Raw genomic sequence first — 20,012 nt, 5'->3', positions numbered from 1 at the left:
GAGGCTGCCCTGGAGAACTTCCCAGGGCACATACTTTAGGGCAGTTCCCCTTATTTCCATGGAGGAACGCTTCTCCTCTCCTCCATCCCTGCTAAAAGTATTAATTTGCACATATTTGACACAGTGTAAAAGGGCTCTCCTTACAACAATCCACCCTGCAATGACTTTGGCCCAGTCCCATGACTTCTTTGTAAGAAACTCCCAGTGCAGAACTTCCTTCCACAGGTACAGATTGCAATTCATCTGTGATTTACTGTCTGTGTTCATACAGCTTGCTAGCTTGTTATCAGAGGCAGGAGTTTAATCCAGGTCTTCCTGAGCTAAGGCCTGCTCAGTAGCCAATACACTTCTGGCGTTTCACAAAGGACCCACAGCCCCCCAGAAACAAAGTGCAGCTGTATCCTGGGAGGAGGAGCCTAGAACTCTGCTCCCCAGGTGTCCCCCCCCCCACCGCCAAACATAGGCAGTGCAAAGATTATTATCCCCACTTTGCAGATGAACAAAGAAGGATGGAGGTGAGGGATGGATCTAGTACTTGAGTTGGGGTCTAAGGGACTGGGTTCAAAGCCTAGTTCAGCTTTTTATGAGTTGTGTGACCCTGGGGAACAAATTCAGCCTCTATATGAGGCCATATGAAAAACGGGGGTGGGGTCGCTGATCCTTGAGTCCCTTACGGCTCAGAAGTACGGTGCTTTTCCCCCTACACTGCTAGTCTCACTAAGCCACCTGCGGGGTGACCTTCTCCGGGAGAAGATGTGTCCAGGGAGAAGGCGGCTCTGAGCCCCAAAGTTGCTTTCCTGTCCCCTGGGGGGAAGAGCCAAACAGGAAAGGGCCACCAAGCCAGGGTAGACGTGGGTGTGGGACGTGGAAGAACAGCTGCAATATTCCTCAGCCCACAGTACCACCTCCTTCCCATCCCAACCTACCAGCGGATACCGGGAGCCCCCGCCTCGCTACGGAGAGGCTGCGGCAGAGGTGGGGCGCGCTCGTCTCGCACCCGCCCAGAGAGGCTCGTCCAGGGGCTTGGGGCCACACAGCCAGCTGGAGGTGGGGAGTGGGCAGTAGCCCCCTGGGCTAGGGCAGGGCCAGGCAGAAAGCCGAGGTCATAAGCACGTTAGCCTCTCCAGATTCTCACTCTGCCAGCACCCGTGGTGAGGGTAGAAGGTGTTCGAGCCGTGAAACTTCAGAACAACTTTGTTTGAAAAAAAGAAAAAAAAAACCACCCACATCCCAGAGCCACCCTAACGTTGGGGGGGGGGGCAGAATTGGGGCGGGGCTAGCAGGCGGGGGAGCAGGGAAAAGCGCGCAACTGCCCGGGCGCAGCCAGAGGTTCCCCGGTCCGAGCCAGAGGTTCCCAGGGTACCGCGGCGCGCGCCGGAGCACAGCTGGGAGAGGAGAGGGAAGGAGAGGAGCTGTCGCGGGTCGGGAACCGCCTGGAGGCACGCCCAGCTACCCCCGACGGAAAGCCGGGTCCGGGCCATGGCGGCTTTCCTGCCGCTCCTGTGTCTGTGCCTCGCAGCCGCCCAGCTGGCGGGAGCCCCAGGTGAGAACGCTGCTTCAGCCCCAGCCCGTGCCCCTACCGGTGGCCCCTGGCCCTGGTCCTGTCCAGGAGGACGCTTGCTGCGCGCAACCTATGCGCCAAGCGGCTGGGCCCCGGGACGGGGCTGGGACTGGGGTAAACGGGTAAGCGGGCCCGAATCCCGCTGGCTCGGACCTTCCGCCTCGTGCCTCCTTTGGCGCTCCCCTCCCCCTACCCCCCTTTAGGTTTTTCCATGTACCTCTCCCACTGGTTCTCCCGAGCTGCTTCTGAAATTCCTGCTTCTGCTTCCCACTCCCAGGTGCCCAGCTCTTTGTGCCTCCCTAGGGTCATGACTTTTAGAGCTACTCTCTAACCCTTTCATTTGACAGTTGGGGAAACTGATTATCTCTACCCATGCTTTCCGCCTTTACCTCTTACCTTCTGACCAGGAAGATGAAGTGTGTGTGTGTGTGTGTGTGTGTGTGTGTGTGTGTGTGTGTGTTTGTGTGTGGCGGGGAGCGGGACGGCAGGTCAGGGAGGGGGCTGAATCTTGTGTCCAGTCGTTGTGTCCAGGGAAGGCATAGATGCCATGCTTGTCAACCGCAATTCATGTGTGTATGGGCGAAGCCTAGGAGCTCTTAACACAAGTTTACTACAAGCTCAATACAGACAAGACTGTTACAGGTCAGGCAAGAAAAGTGATTACAAGTTTAGGCTTTAACAAGTGTCCAGTGGCCAGAGTGAGGAAGGAGCTAGTCTCGGTTGACCTTTGTTTTGGTCACACCCTATCTGGAATATTGTGTTCAGTTCTTAGTTCAGCAGTTTAAGAAAGACATTGCCTAGGGTGTCCGGAGGAAATTTACCAGTATGGTGAGAAGTCTTGGAGTACCTTCTCATGGTGAGGATCTGCTGAACGGATGGGGGGATTTATCCTGGAGAAGAGAAGACTCAGGGGCACCTATTGAGCTTTTTCATCCGTCCAATGGGCTATATGGAAGAGATGTTCTGGTTCTGCTGCGGCACCAGGAGAACAAAACTAGGCGCTACCCATTTCATTCCCACCCCCTTTCTTGTTCTCTTTCTACAAGGGGATCCCTTTTCTAGTTTATTTCCCCCTTACTGGAGGGATTAAACAGAGGCTGGATGATTCCCTGGTGGGGAGGCCATAAAGGAGATTCCTGCCCTGTTTGGGAGGTTTCTCTAGAGACTTCTCAGGTTCCTTCTAGATCCGAGATTCTAAACAGAAGAGGGTTGACTGGGTGCAGAAGGACCTTTGGTCAGAATTACTGACCTCTCCCATGTACTGGAAGATACTGAAATGAGTAAGAGCCAACCCCCTGCCCTCAGGAAGCTTCTAGTCTAGTAGGTGTTTAAGATATGTATACAGTTAACTACACAAAGCAGGATGGAATAAGGGACTTGAGGAGAAGACAGGACAAGGGGAGGGTAGATTGGAAGGAGGATACCTCTAGGATACATAGACACCTGTGACACCCACATACTTAATAGCGAGAGGCAGTAGGAATCAAAGGTGTTTCACACCTACGCTCCTTGCTAACAATGCCAATCACAGCTTAAACCATTGGAGTTCTCTGTATTCTTAGAGATGAAGTCTCTGACCCCAGTTGTCCCTTTCTGTCACCTACTTAGTCTGATACACTGGGCTCAGAATCCACAGCCCCTCTTTCAGCTCCAAGGTGCCCCTGGTCCGAGGTAAGCCCATGTACTCTTGGGTCCCTGAAAACCTCCTCTTGACTGTATTCCACTCTATCCATCAGGGTCACTGTTAAAGACTCATTTTCAAGTCCCTCTCATTTTGCAGGTGGGGAAACTGAGGGCTAGAGAGAGGAAGGGATATGCCCAAAGTTACACAGGGAATTAAGGGCAGAACTGGGACCCCTCTGATTTCTCACAGCATTCTTTTGAAGTAGGTTAAGTCTCCATTTAACAGGTAGGGAAGCTTTGGCCCAGAGAGGGCCCAGCTAGGTGGTGCAGTGGGTAGGATGCTGGGGAGTCAAGAAGGTCTGAGTTTAAATGATGCTTTGCACACTTACTAGCCATGGCCCTGGGCAAGTAACTTAACCTCTTTCTGATTCAATTTTCTAAGCTGTAAAATACCACTCAGTGGCAGAGCTGGCCCTGAAACTCAGGTTTCCTGACTATAAACCCTGTTCTTTCCACTGAATTGTACCTCTTCACTCTCCCTGCATCTCTTCTTATCTCTTTATCTCTCTCTGATTCCTCCCACGGTTCTTAGGGCTGAGATGAGAATAGGCTGGAGGAGATGGGGTTGGGGACCAGGATGTAGGGCAGAACCAGGCACCAGACGTGGATTAGGGCTGAAATAAGACTACAACTCACCCTTTTGTGGTGGCCCTAGAACAATCCTAGTCATGGGATCAGGATGAGGGCTAGTAGGATACATTGAGGAGACTAGGGGATCTAGTCCCATGCTCACATTTTTTTCCTAGGCATCTGGAAGATTTTTAGGCTCAGTGGTTAGCATGTTGGACTTCTAGTCAGTAAGACTTGAGTTCAAATCCAGCCCCAGACACTTAATAGCTCTGTGACTCTGGACAAGTCATTAATCTCTGTCTTTCTCAGTTTTCCCATCTGTAAAATGGGGATAATAATAATACCTACCTCCCAGGGTTGTTGTGAGGATCGTGTTTTGTAAACTTAGAAGTGCTAAGTAAATGCTGGCTGTCGTTGTCATTACTATCACCAACACCTTTATCACTATCACCACCATCACCATCATCATCTTCATCATCGCTGCTGTTATTGTTTCTGTCTCTGTTTCTACCTTCCCCACCTCTCAAAATCCCCTGAGCCCAAATGCTACCTTTGGATGGTGGTGGTGTGGTCTGTGTCCAGGAAGCACTGGATCACAGAGGGTTAATGGACTAGTCTGGTAGTCACTCCCCAGGAGTGGGACCCTCCCAGTTCTGGTCCCCTGCCCTGTCAGAACCCCCGGAAAATCCCGAGCCCCAGACCCAAGCCTTCAAGGTTTCCAGGAATGGAGACAGAGTGTTTATTGACGAGGGATGACTCACTGGCCCTTCTGGGCTCAACTCTGCCAGCCAGGCCAAAGCAACCCCACTGCTCTCTCCCTCCAGCCCCCGCATGGTGTCCTCCCTGGAAGAGGATTGTCTCTAGGCACCGTGCCTGCGGAGGTGGAAGCAAAGTCAAGAGCTTTTAAGAGGAACTCAATTCAACCCCTGGTTGCTAAGCAGCTGCCTGCGTGTGTTTTTTCTGGGCTTTGATTGACTGGGAGGGAGCCAGTGATGGAGAAGACCCCACACTTGCCCTCGGGAGGCTCACAGTCTAGTAGTTGATGGCATGGGCACTCGCATCTTCAAAACAAGGGGGTGGAGACAAGGGCCAGTAGAGTGGAGCCTAAAGGAGCCCAAAGGGATTCAGGCATTCCCAAAATTTCAGCCTCATGGGATCTCAGAAGTGGAAGGGGATCTAGTGACCATCTCATCCTACTGGTACTTGAACTTGGAAGCCCCTGTGTGAGATCCCTGCTGAGAGGCCAGCCAGCTTCCATCACCTTGCAAGGCAGCCAGTTCGATTTGGAGACCTCTCCCATGATTAGCAGGTTGCTCCTTGGATTCAAGAATTCTATCTGATTTTCTGCCATTTTCCCATTGTTCCTAGTTCTGTCCTCTGGCGACAAGCAGAATGAAGTGACAGGTCTCATCCATCACCCACAGACCTGCTCTGCAGATATTTCAACAGAGCCAGCAGCTTACCCCCTCACCTCCTTAAGGGTTTTTTCCTTCTTCAGGCTAAACCCTCTCAGTTTCTTCAGCTGATATTCAAATGACTTGGGAGTTATAAGGAGAGGATAGAGATCAATTTAGTCAACTGTCTAATTAGCAAAGATTTATTAATTATCCATTATATGCCAGGCACTATGCTAAGTAGGTACTAGAGATGCAAAGAGAAAAATGAAATAGCTATCAATAAGCTTACTGTATTCTGTCGGAGGAGACAACATATTCACATTTAAGCATAAACAAAGTATATTGAATAGGGGCATGTTATTATTATTGCTAATGCTTATAAGGTGTTGAGAGATTTGCAAGGTGCTTTATAGTTATTATTTCACTTGATTCTTACAATAATCCTAGGAAGTAGGTACCATTTATTTATTCCCACTTAACAGATTAGGAAACTAAGGTAGATAACAAATGACCTATCCAGGATCACACTGCTAGTAAGTGTCTGAGGCTGGATTAGAACTCAGTTCTTCCTGATTCCAGGGCCAGCACTCTATTCACTTAGACCTGTGCTTTAGGAAGATCACTTCAACAGCTAAGTAGTGAATGGACTGGAGTAAGGAGATATCTGGGGCAGGGAGATCAAAGCAGCAGGCTTCAGGGGCAAAGTGACGAGGGTAGGCACCCTGCAATGTCATTGGTGAGGAGGTAGCACTTATGAGAGTTGTCATGGGTGGGGGGGTTACAGTGAAGAGTTGAGGATGACACCTAGGTTTCAAGCCTGGGTGCCTGGGAGGATCAAGGTAACCTCTACTGTAATAGGAAAGTTTAGAAAAGATGATGAGCTGTTTTGGACATGGCAGCTAGGGGGCGCCATAGTGCACAGAATTCTGGGCCTGGAGTCAGGAAGACCTGAGCTCCAATCTAAACTCAGATACCTGACTAGCTATGTGACCTTGGGCAAGTCACATAACCTGTCTGCCTCAGTTTTCCCATCTGAAAATGGGCATCATTATAGCACCTACCTCCCAGGGTTCAAATGAGGCAGTAATTGTAAAATACTTGGCTACTGCTGTTGAGTATGTCTACTAAGCAGTTGGAGATGGGAGACTGAAGGTCAGCAGATAGGTTGGGGTTGTTGGAGAATCGTTAGCATAGAGAGAAGACAGTTGAACCCATGATAGTTGATGGGGTCACCAAGTGAAATTGTATGGAGGGAGAACAGAAGAGGGCCCATGACAGAGCACTGGGGTACACTCACCTTTAGCAAGACTAGTTGGGAGGCTTATGGAAACTTTGGGGGAGATGGAGGGGCTCAGTGTCCTCCCCCATCTTGTCTTTTCTTGCCAAAGGCAATTGTGTCATCCTCTGCTCCCCCCTTTCTTTTGCATCGCTCATACCCTTGGGACCCAGGCTCCTTCTCCACCATCTTCTTAGGTTATCAGGCCTTGGGCTTGTTACAGTCCAGGGTAGGTTATTCATGCAATGGAAGTTCCCTCCCTCCCTCTGGCTGAGGCCTAGCCTTCTCCCTTTCTTCTCCCCCCAAGATATGAGAAGACCCAAGGGAGCTCAGAAACCAGGGGCACCTTTCCCTCAACTTCCTTGCCTATCATGTTCCCACTTCTCCCCGTCATCCAGAAGGGGTTCACTTTGGGACCCTTTGTGGTACAATGAACCAATCGGTCAATAAACATTTATTAAACGCCTATGTGGAAGACGCTGGACTAAGCATTGGGGTCAGTTCCTGCCCGGGAGGAGCTTACAATCTAATGGGAGAGACAACATGCAAACAAAAATATACAAAGCAAGCTATATACAGGGTGAATACAAGATAATTGACTGAGGGAAGGTGCTAGGATTGAGAGGGGCTGGGGAAGGATTCCAGTAAAAGATAGCCTTTAGCTTTTCTCCTTCTATTCTTTCTCCTCCCTGGACTCCTGGCTCTCCCTCTATTTACCTGTAATGCTGAGCGCCACTCCTTGGCAGCTGGGTGGAGACAATGACCCAGGAGCCCGTAAATGGCCACATTCCCTCCTCACAGAGGCCCTGGCCAAGGAGGATGCCCAAGGAATCGATCTTGCCCCAAGTCCATCTCAGAGGAAGGTGGCCAGGCGTGTCCCTTCCCCAGAGGACAACTTGGAAGGTGAGAGCCCTCCCCTCCACCCCAACCCTCTTCACAGTTAGCACTTCCCTGGGCCTGGGGGTGGGGAGAGGGAGTGATGCTGGGAGGAAGCAGCAGAGGTGAGAAGCCCTGTCCCCTCCCTCCCTGCTGACATCTCTAGGCCAAGGATATCTTCCTCTGGGTGAGCTCAGGCTGGAGGTGTCCCTAGAACCTTCTCAAGAACCAGGGCTGTCTCTCCACAGTTCACACCCCAGCCCTGTGAGGCATTAAGCACTGTTAGCTGGGATTCTAATCTCTGGCTCTCCAGTTTGGGACACCACAAATATCCAGGTGGATGAACGTGACAGAGTTAGGCATGTAGGTGGTTTGGCAGTTAGAGTACTGGGCCAGGAGTCAGGGAGACCTGAGTTCTAAGCCAGCCTCACATACTTCTTAGCTAGGTGCCCTTGGAAAATCACTTAACCCCTGTCAACCTCAGTTTCCTCATCTGTAAAACGGAATCATAATATTAACTACCATATATAAAGTGCTTTGAAAACCTTAAAGTACTTTTCAAATGTTAGCCCTAATTATTAAGTAGTCAGAGGCAGCAGGCCCAGGCTTCTCCTGGTGCCCAGGGACCCCAACTTCTCAGACTGACTGATGGAGTCATCATCTCTGATGTCTGTTCCCGCCCAGAGGTGGAGAAAGCATGTCTTGAAATTGTGATTTTCCTGATGATAAGAAACACCGTACATTTGTGTGATTCAAATATTACACTCATTTTTACGGGTGAGACTTGGCTTACTAAGGGTCATAAAGTTAGTAAAGGGGCAAAGTTGGGACCCAACTCCAGCTCTGTCTCATACCAGGAGGCCTCTAATGAGAGGACAGGGTAGGGTGGAGGAAGGCTAGATCTGGGGGTGAGGACTGACACCCTGGGTTGGCTGATTCTTGGCCAGCCCACCAGGCAGCATGAGCTAGGGACCTTGGCGCCCTCTCAGTCCTCTGGATTCCAGTCTTTGCCACTCCCTGCTGCACAGATGGTCTTGCAGAATGGACATCCTGGTTCAACGTGGACCACCCTGGGGGCGATGGGGACTTTGAAAGCCTGGAGGCTATTCGATTCTACTATGGTGAGCGATTATGTGCCCATCCTTTGGCTCTGGAGGCCCGGACCACTGAGTGGGAATTGCCTTCTGATGTGGGTGAACGGGTGCACTACAGTCTTGAGAGGGGCTTCTGGTGCCTCAACCGGGAGCAGCCTGAAGGAAAGAGTTGTTCCAACTACCATGTCCGATTCAAGTGCCCGCTGGGTGAGTGTGCAGATGTTGCGATGGGGTTGGGGAGAAAAATGGGGGGGGCAAAGTAGCCTTCTGAGGGTCTCTATCACACAATGGCAGGCAATATTAACACATGGGACAAAGAGCATGGGATTGAGGGAAGAGCGAAGGGACGTTGGGAAGTTACTTCTAGGGCTATGAGAGGAAGACTAGGCTGGGCTGGGGTGAGGAGGAGCTCCCTTAGGGTACAAGCCTCAGGAGAGGGAACATACCATCTGGTAGCTCCTGTTTTATATAATCATTCCTGCTAACTAGGTGCTAAGTCCAGTTGTTTTCATGCTGTAGAAAGAACAGTGCCAGTGCCCTGGGGCAGAGCCCTGGTTTTCCCACCCTTCTTGTGACTCTGTACAATAGGAAGCCTATTTACCCCTTGCCTCTGGGACAGGCAGCCCAGACCCAGACCAAGAATTTCTCTGTCTTTCTCTATGACTGTGTTTTTCTTTCCTGTTTTCTCCATATCTTCTTTCACTCAGATTTGTCATTATCTGTTTCTTTTTGCCTCTTTCTGTGTCTCTGTCTTGCTTTCTCCTATTTCACTGTTTCTCTTCCCACACTCTATCTCTGTCTCTGTCTTTGTTTCTGTCTCTCTGTTTCCTTCTGTCTCTTTCTCTCTCATTGCCACCTCTCTGATCCTCCAGTATTGGGGGCTGGGAGGGGGATTGGCAGGACATCTGGGCAGATGGTTTCCCCAGGATTCAATCCCAGACCCTGAAGGTAGGGTACTTAGGAGACCTTGAGCTCCAGGAAGAGGGGAATTATAGCCCTCCCTAGCTTTTCTCATGTGCTGGGCTCCTCCAGAACCCGTGGCCTGGTCGGCCTGGTCCACCTGGAGTCCCTGCAGTCAGTCGACCTGTGGAGTGCGGAGTCGTGGGATCCAGACTCGCCAACGCCGATGTCTGGGCCCTCAGCCTCTCTGGCTCCTTCACCAACCTCCTTGCGCCGGGCCATCTGAAGAACAGAAGCCTTGCCCTGCCCCGCTTTGCTCAGGTGAGTGCCTCCCCAGCATTTGGGGCCCACAAGGAAAATGAGGACCTAACAGACTCAAAAACCACCTGCCACCCTCTTCTGGACACCAGCTTCCCCCTTAAGACTCTTTCCTGCAAGAGAGCTCACACTTGTAATGTTCACCTTAGCCATACATTGTATATCCTTCTTTAATTGAAACTTTATTTTCTCATCTGCAGATTACTGAGCTATCTGCCTCATAGGTCATAAGTGAGGAAAGCAGCTGGAAAACCTAGAAGTCTTATGCAAGCACTTATTATCATTATTATTTTTTGAAACGGTGTTGGTGTGGTCCTCTGTTGTGCAGATAGTGGCCCCTTCTGCACCTTAGCAAAGGGTTTCTCCAGTGGCTGTGGCCAAAGCAATCCAAGACCCAGTGGCTGACTCTGCACTTGGTCTGGTCCATGGATGCCTGAGTTTGAAGCCTCTCCAGCTTGGTAGAGAGTGTAGCAGGGCTTTGAGAGCCCACTGGCCCCGCCCCCGTGTGGAATTATAATAGTCATATAGCTTTTATATAATAATCGAATGCCAATGTGTCTATGGTGCTTTCAACCCTGAAGGAGTAGGCCGTGCACATGTAATGTCCCCATTTTTCAGATGAAGAAAATAGTCTCAGAGAAGCCCAGTGACTTGCCCAGGGTCACACAACTCGTAGGAAGTGTCTGAACTGGGCCCTGAAGGCAGGTCTTCAGGGCTCTCAAGCTGGTAGTCTTAGCCCTAGTGTGTGCTGCCTGTCTATATTAGCAGGAAGGTGAGGCAGCCTCTGGAACACCATTCAACGGTTTCTGTGTTTCAAAAACTAGAGGGAAATTGTTTTGATTACCTGGGGCTCATTCCAGGGCCCAGACCCCCTCTGCTACTGCTCAGAGGCAAGGTTGAAAGTATGGGCATTTCTCCTTTGTGCTCTTCTTGTGCAATCCTTGGTCACCGATGACCTTGTGACATCTCCTTCCTCTCCCAGTTGTTTCATGGAGTGAGTGGGGAGCATGGGGGCCTTGCTCTGGGAGTTGTGGGCCAGGCCGTCGCCTCCGCCGCCGCCGCTGTCCGGGAGCCAAGAAGGACACTTGCATAGGACGGTCTGTGGAAGCTCAGAAATGTGTGCGACCACCATGCCCAGGTACTGGGATGTGAATGAAATGGTGTATGGAGGTTGCTCTGTGTCTAGATATTGCAGGGGAGGGTAACAGAAGGAGTGTTGTACCTAGGCACTGTGAGTGAGGCCAGTGGGAAGGAAGGTAGAAAGGTTAGAAGGTAGAAAAGGTAGAAAAGGTAGAAAGGTAGAACAGTGGGATATAGGGAAGACCCCACTTTGGCAGTTCATTGGTAGAAGATAATGCCTGGGTCAACCAAATGGTCTTTCTTCATGTCTTTCCCCTTCTCTTTTGCTCAGAGAGGGGTTGGTCAGGGAAATGCAAGGTATCCAAATTCTCCCTGACTTTCTCATCCAGATTCACACTAAGCTACGGCAGTGGGGTGGAGGTGGGGGCACTTCTTTCTGCCTAGGCTTGGAGGTGTCTCCAGCTTTGGGCCCCTGGATTTAGAGCTCCTGGGGCTGGGCTGGTGCAGAAATAGTTTCCAGTGGAAATTTCCCTTTTATATGAAGAAGTGCCAGGATTTGGCAGAGGAGGGGTGGTGGTGGAGAGGAGGTAGGGAAGGCAGAGGGGAGCTTCTGAGTCAATGATGCTGGTTGGCCACCTCTTCCTTCTGGCTCCAAAGCAGCTGGGCCCATTTGGATATGCAGCTGTCATGGTCCCCCGTAGAGTTGGCCTGAGGAATTCCTCCCCCTCGCTGAGCGCTGAGCCTCCTACTTCTTCCTTAAACACCCAGTCTCTTCTCTGAGTTCTCCATTTACTCCTCTCTGAGTGTCTTTCTTGCTTCATCCACCAGGCCTAGGCCCGTGGAAGACACTTAGTGAGCATTCATGTTAAGCAAACCTCCTTCCCAAAGGATAATGCCTATGGTACTAAGCCTGTGACGCTCTTTATGCCCTTTGGCCCCTTTCCAGGGCCCGACTTTCAGACCCATGACTCTGGTGCCCTTTCTAGCCTTGAGGGAGTTGGCTCGAAGCCACTGAGGGCTTTTACATTCTTTTCTTTCTCTAGTGGGGGCCCAGCCATAGGGGCTTTGCTTACCCAGGGCAGCTCTTCCCTGTAGTTTGAAGCTAGGATGCACCTTAACTCATCCTTTCTCTGTTTGCTTTCCTGGGATCCCAGTAGAGGGAGGATTCCCTCCTTGGAGGCCAGACCCTCAGTACTACCTGTCCTGCTATTCTTCCCACCCCATCTCCCCCAAGGCATAGACCCCCATACTGGGAGTCCTCAGCCTCAGACTCTCTCTCCAGGTTGCCGTTCAAACTGTGGCCGAGGTGTAGCCAGCAAGGACTGCAGCAGCTGTGTCTGCCAGGATCATGTTCTCATGGGTACTGTGGTTACCCCTGCTGGTCGGCCTCTGCCTGGGGCCCATGTGACCCTTAAGGGCCGCCCAAAGCCCATCTTGGCCACCACGGATGCCCGAGGTGGTTTCCGAGTTGCAGGTATCTGTTCCGATGGCCGCACCAACGTCAGCGTCCAGTTGGAGGGCTTCTCACAAGGCCTTGGCCAGGCTGTGGCCAACAACTCCACTACGGCCTCTGTCACGGTCATTCTCCGGACCCTGGGTAAGGAGGGGCAAGTGAAGGGTCCCCCAGGGAGCCAGGGTGAAGTACTATGTGTGAGATGCAAAAGGCTGAAAACTGATTTAGGGCACTGGGAAAGGAATGGGATGATTGGGTTGATGCAGGCCCAGTCTCAAGGTCTGGCTCAGTCTGGAACTTTGGACTAGTTCCTTCCTGGATGAAAACAGACTTGCTACCTGGAGAGATCCATTTAAAACTAGGACCAGTTAAAAATGAGTCAGTTACGAACACCCCTCTAGCGTTAAGCAGAGTGCTATAGGGGGAGGGTTGGGCTTGGACCTGGGCCTCAGACTCTGCCTGTGCTGTCTATCAGTTAACCTCTTCTTTCCTCCCCAGAGAAGCCCTACCTGGTGAAGCAGCCAGAGTCCCGGATCCGAGAGGCTGGACAACATGTGATGTTTTGCTGTAAAGCCCTTGGCACTCCTGTGCCAAAGAAATACTACTGGTGAGCTAACTCCCCTCCTTACTTTTTATATTATTTCTTTTTGGAGGCGATTGGGGTTAAGTGACTTGCCCAGGGTCACACAGCTAGTAAGTGTCTGAGGCTGGATTTGCCCTCAGGTCCTCCTGACTCCAGGGTCGGTGCTCTATCCAACTGCACCACCTAGCTTCCCCTCTCTCCCTACCTTCTGAAGGGAGCTATCCCCATAAGAGGATAGCTTCTCTGTTGCCCAACCTCTCAAATATCCCTCAGATCTCTGTTCGCAGCCTATCTGTTGGAAGAATCGTGCTCCAGAGCAAAGAGCACTGCGTTTGGAGTCAGTAGACATGAGTCCAGACCCAGCCTTGCCATCTAACGATGACTTAGAACCATGAAGAATAAGTGATTTTTAGAGCTGGACGGGGCCTCAGCAGCTGTCTCATCCCACCCATACCTGGAAAAGAATCTTGATCATTTTATCCCTGAGGCATAGTTACAGATCCTCCGCTCAAAGACCTCCAGTGTCTGGCTTCAGACACTTCCTAGCTTTGTGACTTTGGGCAAGTCACTTAACCTCTGCCTCAGTTTCCTCATCTGTAAAATGGGGATAATAATCTCACTTACCTCCCAAGGTGGTTGTGAGAATCAAGCAGGATATTTGTGAAGCGTTTGGCATAGTGCCTGGCACGTAGTAAGTGCTTAATGAATGTTTGTTTCCTTCCTTCCTCCAATGTGGCTCCCCAGACTGACCACACAGTAGGACTTCTGCCTCCTTTTTTTCCTGGAGTTATGCCTCTCTTAATGGAGCTCAAGATCATATGAGCTTTGGGCAGTGAGGGGTGGCAAGGGTAGGGAGGCTGCTATGTCATCCTGTTGACTTCAGGCATTTGTTAGCTTATAAGAGGAGGAATTAAGACCATGTGTCCCCTTCCTCCAATCCCTCTCTCTCCTGATTCACTAAGGTCAACTGTAGGTCAGTCAGTCAATAAGAATTTATTAAGCTCCAGCTATGTGCCAGGCACTGTGCTAAGCAGACAAGGAATAGTGACATAAGGGTCACCCATATTTCCATGGAAAACCTGCCTTGGGTATAGGGGCTGGTAGGGCTGATGGGGGCTCTGGGCTAATGAATAGGAAGTGCCTCCTGTGAGGTGGGGGCTATTATCTTTTTGAATGTTCATGTTACATTGAGACTTTGAATTGTTAGTTATTTGAGATGATCAGTGTGAGGTAACAGAAATGGGCCCAGAATCAGAAAACCTTGGTTCTAGCCTTTGGTCTGTCATTCATTTATTCAGCAAACATTTATTAAACACGTAGTATGGCAAGGCTCTGAGCTAGGTGCTGGGCATGTAAACACAAAAAGAAAAATGACACAGTCCCTAACCTCAGGGTCTTTATGTTCTGATGGGGCTGGTAGGGACACAGTGCACACAGAAATAAATGTAATACAAGGGGAAATGCTGAGAGCAAAGGAGATATCCAGGCAGAGTGCTCTAGGAAAATGAGGGTGGAGAGAGCACTTTTAGCTGAGGATCTGGGAAGGCTTCATGGAGGAGGTAGCTCCCAAGCTGAGGCTTGAAGCAAAGGTGTAGATATAAAAGGTCAAGATGAGGAAAGAGGGCATTCTCAGGATGGAGCATGCATAGAGGCAGAAAGGGAGGAGGTAAGGAAGAAAGGAAGAGAGAGGAAAGAAGAAAGAGGAGGGAAGGAGACAAGGAAGGAAGAGGAGGAAGGAAGGAAGCAGAGAAGGAAGAAAGGAGAAGAGAGGAGAGAAAGAAAGAAGGAAGAGGAAGGAAGGAGAGAAAGAAGGAAGGAAGAAGGAGGAAGGAAGAAAGGAAGCAGAGAAGAAAGGAAGGAGAAAGAAGGAGAGAAAGAAGGAAGGAAAAGGAAGGAAGGAGGCAGAGAAGGAAGGAAGGAGAAGAGGGGAGAGAAAGAAGGAAGAAAGAGGAAGGAAGGAGAGAAAGAAGGAAGAAAGAGGGAGGAAGGAAGGAGGCAGAGAAGGAAGGAAGAGAGAGGAAGCAAAGAGGCAGGGAAGGAAGGAGAGAAAGAAGGAATGAAGAAAGATGAAGGAAGGAAGAGGCAGGAAGGAAGAGAAGGAAAGGAAGAGGAAGAAAGCAGGTATGTATTAAGCAATGATATGTGCCAGACACTGTGCTAAGCACTTTACAATTATCCCATGTTATATTCAGGGAACAGTTAGGAGTCTGTTCTGGTTGGAACTAGAGGGCACCAAGGGGAGTGACAGCTGTAGATGGGCCTCAAACGCAGCCCAAGGATTTTGCCTTTTTCCTCTAGAGGCAGTAGGGAACCTCTGCAGAGTTTTGAGCAGGGGAGTGACAAGCTTAGAACTGTGCCTTACAAAGATGCTTCTGGCACTGCGTGAAGGATAGACTGGAGAAGAGAGAGATGAATCCAGGTGACTAGCAGCTGTAAGAGTTCTCCTGGAGTAAGTGATGAGGGCCTAAATTAAAGTGATAGTCACGTGAGTGGAGAGAAGGGGCATTAGATTTTGCAGAGGAGAAATGACAGGTCCGGACAACAGGTTACATATGGGAAGTGGGGAAGAGGGACAAGTCAGAGAGAGCTTGTTCAAGTCAACAGATGTTCTTAAGCCCTCTGTATGTTAGGTGCTGCATTAGAGCTGGGGATTTAAAGACAAAAGTGAAATCCTCCCTGCTCCCAAGGAGGTGGCATTCTGCCAGCTGTCTAATCAGAGGTCAGGAGACAGGATGAGGGCTGGGGAGCCACGAGGTGGGTTTGGGTGTCCTTCCTTCCTTCTTATTTCCCTTGCTGTTGCCACGACAGCTCCAGCACTGTATCCTTTTTCTTCCTCCAGCCCCAGCTGATCCTCTCCCTGCTTCCTTCCTTCTCTCCTTCCTCCACACTCTTCCAGGTACCACAATGGGAGCCTGCTGGATAGAAAGGTCTACAAGTATGACAGCAGCCTGGTGCTCAGGAACTTGGGCCTGGATCAGACAGGCACCTACCACTGCAAGGCCAACAGTGATGCTGGGACCATCAAGTCTAACACTGCTGTCCTGACCGTGTTGGGTGAGCATTTTTTGTCTTCTCTGTAACCCATTCCTTCTCCTCGATGTCTGGGCCTAGAGCCTAGGGTGGCTGGGTGGGAGGGGACAAGACTAGAATTCCCTTAGGAGAGAGATTTGGGATATAGAAGGGGGAGAGAAGGTAGGCGTCTGCTGGTATTTTTAGGGCAGGTTATTGAAAGCTGAGCCTGGTGTGTTGGGTATTGTGGGCCTACATGAGACCCAGGGGCATGGGTTCAGTCTTCTGAGAAGAGGCACAGAAAATTAGGTTATTCTTTCCTGGACATGGTATGAACTTCAGAGCCCAGCCCTGGATTCTGTCCAGTTTTGGCCTTGAACTGAGCCTCCATCCCTGGCCTTGGACTGAGACCCCAGTCTTGGAATGAATTGCCTACCCTGGCCTTGGACTGAGATCCTGGTCCTGGATCGAGCCACTGATCATGGTTCTAGACTCAGGCCTAACTCATTTTCTAGGCTGAGTTCACCCCAGCCTCAGGCTGAGCCCCCTTCCTCAGGTCATGGACCCTGAGCCTAGGCCCAAACAGAGCTTCCAGCCTTAGTCCTGGACTGAGGCCCTGAATATTGAGTGAATCTTCATCTTAGACTGAGTCCTAGCCCTGCCCTCAGCCCCAGATTGGCCTCCTGGCCCTACACTAAACCCCTGATCCTGTTACTGATTCCTCCCCAGCTCCAGGACAGCAAGTCTGTGACCCTCAGCCCCTTGAGCACCTCATCAAGCTGCCAGATGACTGCCGCCAGGCTGCTTCAGGATCTGCCTACTACAATGTGGGTCTCTGTCCAGATACCCGTTGCCCTGGCCGACCTGGCTCCAACCTTCGGTGTGGGGAGTCTGGTGATCGCTGTTGTTCTGTGAGCCGTTTAGAGACTCGGGAAATCCAGTGTGCAGGCTATGTCTTGCCTGTGAAGGTGGTGGCCAAGTGTGGGTGTGAAAAGTGCATGCCCCCCAAGGTGCTGGTGAGGGGCCGAGTTGTGGCCGCTGACACCAAGGAACCCTTGCGCTTTGCCCAGATCCTCCTGGGGAAGGAGAAAACTGGCTTCACTGGATACCAAGGTGATTTCACCATTGAGGTGCCCCCAGCCACTGAGCGCCTTGTTGTGACTTTTATTGATGGACATCAGGAGTTTGTAGATGCAATCAAAGTCTTGCCCTTTGACCCTCGGGGAGGTGGCGTTTACCAGGAGATAAAGGTCATGCGGAAGAAGGAGCCCATCAGTTTGGACTCTGGTAAAAGCAGTATCATTCCACTGGGCACAGTAGAGGGTATGGACCCCATAGGAGAGATTGTTTTGCCAGCCAGTACCTTCTACTATCCTAATGGAGAGCCCTATAATGGGACTGTGCAGGCCAGTATTACTTTCCTGGACCCACGTGACCTTGCCACAGCAGCTGCTGCTTCAAGCGACCTCAACTTTGTGGATGACAATGGGGAGCTGGCCCCACTGCGGACTTATGGCATGTTCTTGGTGGACCTCCGAGCTGCGGGCTCTGGGAAGGAGCTACAGACAGGACCAATAGAGGTGCGCATGGACGCTGGGCAAATCTACATGGCAGGGCATGCTGAGGAAATGAAGCTGTGGTCCCTAAATCCAAATACTGGATTATGGGAGGAGGAGAGTAAATTTCGCAAGGAGACAGGTGGGCGCCGGGTCCGGAGGGAGGAGCGGACGTTCCTCATAGGAAACGTGGAAATCCGGGAGCGACGCCTCTTCAACTTAGATGTGCCCGAGCGTCGACGATGCTTTGTCAAGGTGCGTGCCTACATAAATGACAAGTTTATACCCAGTGAACAAGTTGAGGGGGTGGTGGTGACCCTGGTCAATTTGGAACCTGCCCCAGGTTACTCTGCCAACCCCCGTGCCTGGGGCCGCTTTGACAGTGCTGTCACCGGCCCCAATGGAGCCTGCCTCCCTGCTTTCTGTGATGCTGATAGGGCTGATGCCTATACTGCCTATATCACAGCTGCCCTGGGGGGTGAGGAGCTGGAGCCTGCACCTTCCAGTCCCCAGCCTCATCCAGGGACTGTGGGCGTGACCCAGCCCTACCTGGATAAGTTGGACTATCGTAGGACAGACCACGATGATCCAGCTTTGAAGAAGAATGGTTTCCGGATTAACGTGGCCAAACCCAATCCTAACAATCTGGATGAGATTCAGGGCCCCATCTACCCCTGGCGGAGCTTGCGTGAGTGTGAGGATGCTCCAGTGACAGCCAACCACTTCCGCTTCTCCCGGGTGGAGGCAGACAAGTATGAGTACAATGTGGTCCCTTTCCGGGAGAGTGAGCTGTCTTCCTGGACTGGTGATTACCTCTCCTGGTGGCCCAATCCCCAGGAGTTCCGCGCCTGCTTCATCAAGGTCAAGATACAGGGGCCCCAGGACTACATGGTGAGGTCTCACAATGCTGGGGGCAGCCATCCTCGCACCCAGGGCCAACTCTATGGGCTGCGGGATGCACGCAGCGTGAGGGACATGGAGCATCCTGGCACCTCGGCAGCCTGTGTGGAGTTCAAGTGTAGTGGGATGCTGTTTGACCAGCGCCTATCAGACCGGACCCTGGTGACCCTGATACCCCAGGGTAGTTGCCGACGCATAAATGTCAACAGTCTCCTGAGGGAGTACCTGGCCCGCCATCCACCAGTGGCCCCAACTGATGACCCCTCAGGCTTCTCCATGATTGCGCCTGTAGACCCCTTGGGCCACAACTATGGCATCTACACAGTAACAGACCAGAATCCCCGACTGGCCAAAGAGATCGCCATTGGCCGCTGTTTTGATGGTACCTCAGATGGCTTCTCAAGGGAGATGAAGGCGGATGTGGGCATAGCCGTGACTTTCCAGTGTCAGGAACGCCCAGCTGGCCAACGGAGTCTTTTCCAGCGGCTGCTGGACTCTCCTAGGACTGCACTGGAAGATATACGCCGTGAGATGGGGGGACCTGGCCGTAGAAGCCTGTCTCCTTCCACTCGAAGAATCTCTGGCCGCCGAAGGAGGATGGAAACGCTCCAGGCTGGGGCAGCAACCGAAACCTTGACCCGTAACCCTGAGGATGCCCCCTGAACCCAAGGAAATTCCTCCTAGCTCCCAACCCAATGATAACACCTGACCCAAAGAATCCCCTCAGGTCCCCAGCCCCAGGGATGACCTCCCCCACTCCCATCTCTAAGAAGTCCCAAACCCTAGAGATACTTCCTCTGATCTTAGGGATATCACCATCTCCCACCTTTCTTTCACAGCCCTTCCCCCCCAACTCGGTCTCCTCCATGCTCCCCTTCCCTATTTGTTGCTTAGGAAAAGCCTAGGTTCCCATGAAGGGGGCTAGGAGAAAGTGATTATCTGTACCTCCTCTCCCTACTCCAGCCCAGAGCAAAGAAGGTCCTTCCATCTTCCACATCTCACTTTAATTCTTTAGCTACTGGGCCAGGCTTTAACTCCTTCCTGCCTGGGTTCCAGAGGCTTCCCCCCAGCTATTAGTAACGGTTACCCCAGTTCCACTCACTGCACTACAGGCCCCTTAGGGTTAGACCTCAGGGTTAGTTTGGGACTGATCAGGGGAAGGAAGGGGTCAATTGCTGAGAAAAGGAAAAGAACCAAGACAGTGTGGGGTTGGAGAAAGAGGCCTGGAGTGGCTACAGGGGCTCAACTTCTATTCCCAGCCTTGCTAACTCATTTGGGTACCTTAGGGAAATAACTTTTGCACTAGACAATGCAGGATGGTGTGTTGGAAAGAGATTCATGGTGTGGTCCTAGGTGAATCACTTAAATTCTGTAGGGCTCAGTTTTCTTATCTGTAAAATGGCAAGATCTTTAAGGTCCCCTCCTAGCTCTGAAATTCCCTGGATTATGGGATCAGATGCCTCAGCCCTTCCCTATAGTAGCAATGTCAAAATTATTTCCCTGGGAGCAAATTGGCCAGTGTTTGATAAGGATGATTCAGGCACATGGGGAACTCTATGTAGTTAGTGCCAGGGCTTCTGGGTTCCAGAGCAGTTCTGGCCCCATGCTCCTGGAAGTGCCACACAGTAGCTGTTGGCCATTGGTCCCTGGGCTCCCGATTCCAGTCAGTTCAATACACACTGAGAATAGCTGCTGTTTGCAGAACATTGTGCTAGGTGGAGTAGAGGAGGGGAGACAAAATTTAATATGACACAGT

At 51.3% G+C, this 20,012-nt stretch overlaps 1 protein-coding gene across 1 annotated transcript; it reads left to right on the top strand.

The window, feature by feature from the left end:
• Window positions 1-1,479: 1,479 nt before the first annotated feature.
• Window positions 1,480-18,919, top strand: CILP2 (cartilage intermediate layer protein 2). The gene is made up of 9 exons (XM_036742204.1): window positions 1,480-1,543; window positions 7,289-7,390; window positions 8,392-8,664; window positions 9,490-9,678; window positions 10,658-10,813; window positions 12,038-12,352; window positions 12,707-12,815; window positions 15,688-15,845; window positions 16,530-18,919. Exons 1-9 carry the CDS (start codon window positions 1,480-1,482, stop codon window positions 18,917-18,919), a joined length of 3,756 nt encoding a protein of 1,251 aa, XP_036598099.1.
• The last annotated feature ends 1,093 nt before the right edge of the window (window positions 18,920-20,012 follow it).

This window comes from Trichosurus vulpecula, chromosome 1 (genome assembly GCF_011100635.1).
Source record: "Trichosurus vulpecula isolate mTriVul1 chromosome 1, mTriVul1.pri, whole genome shotgun sequence".
Classification (NCBI taxonomy): Eukaryota; Metazoa; Chordata; class Mammalia; order Diprotodontia; family Phalangeridae; genus Trichosurus; species Trichosurus vulpecula.
The sequence above is the reverse complement of the archived record's forward strand: the minus strand, read 5'-3'. Positions and strand labels throughout refer to the sequence as shown.

Bases quoted from the DNA above. Each gene is read 5' to 3' on its own strand.
- CILP2 (XM_036742204.1), top strand. From the start codon at position 1,480: ATGGCGGCTTTCCTGCCGCTCCTGTGTCTGTGCCTCGCAGCCGCCCAG. The intron at 1,544-7,288 runs GTGAGAACGCTG...CCCTCCTCACAG, and splicing joins CCAGCTGGCGGGAGCCCCAG to AGGCCCTGGCCAAGGAGGAT. The intron at 15,846-16,529 runs GTGAGCATTTTT...ATTCCTCCCCAG, and splicing joins TGCTGTCCTGACCGTGTTGG to CTCCAGGACAGCAAGTCTGT.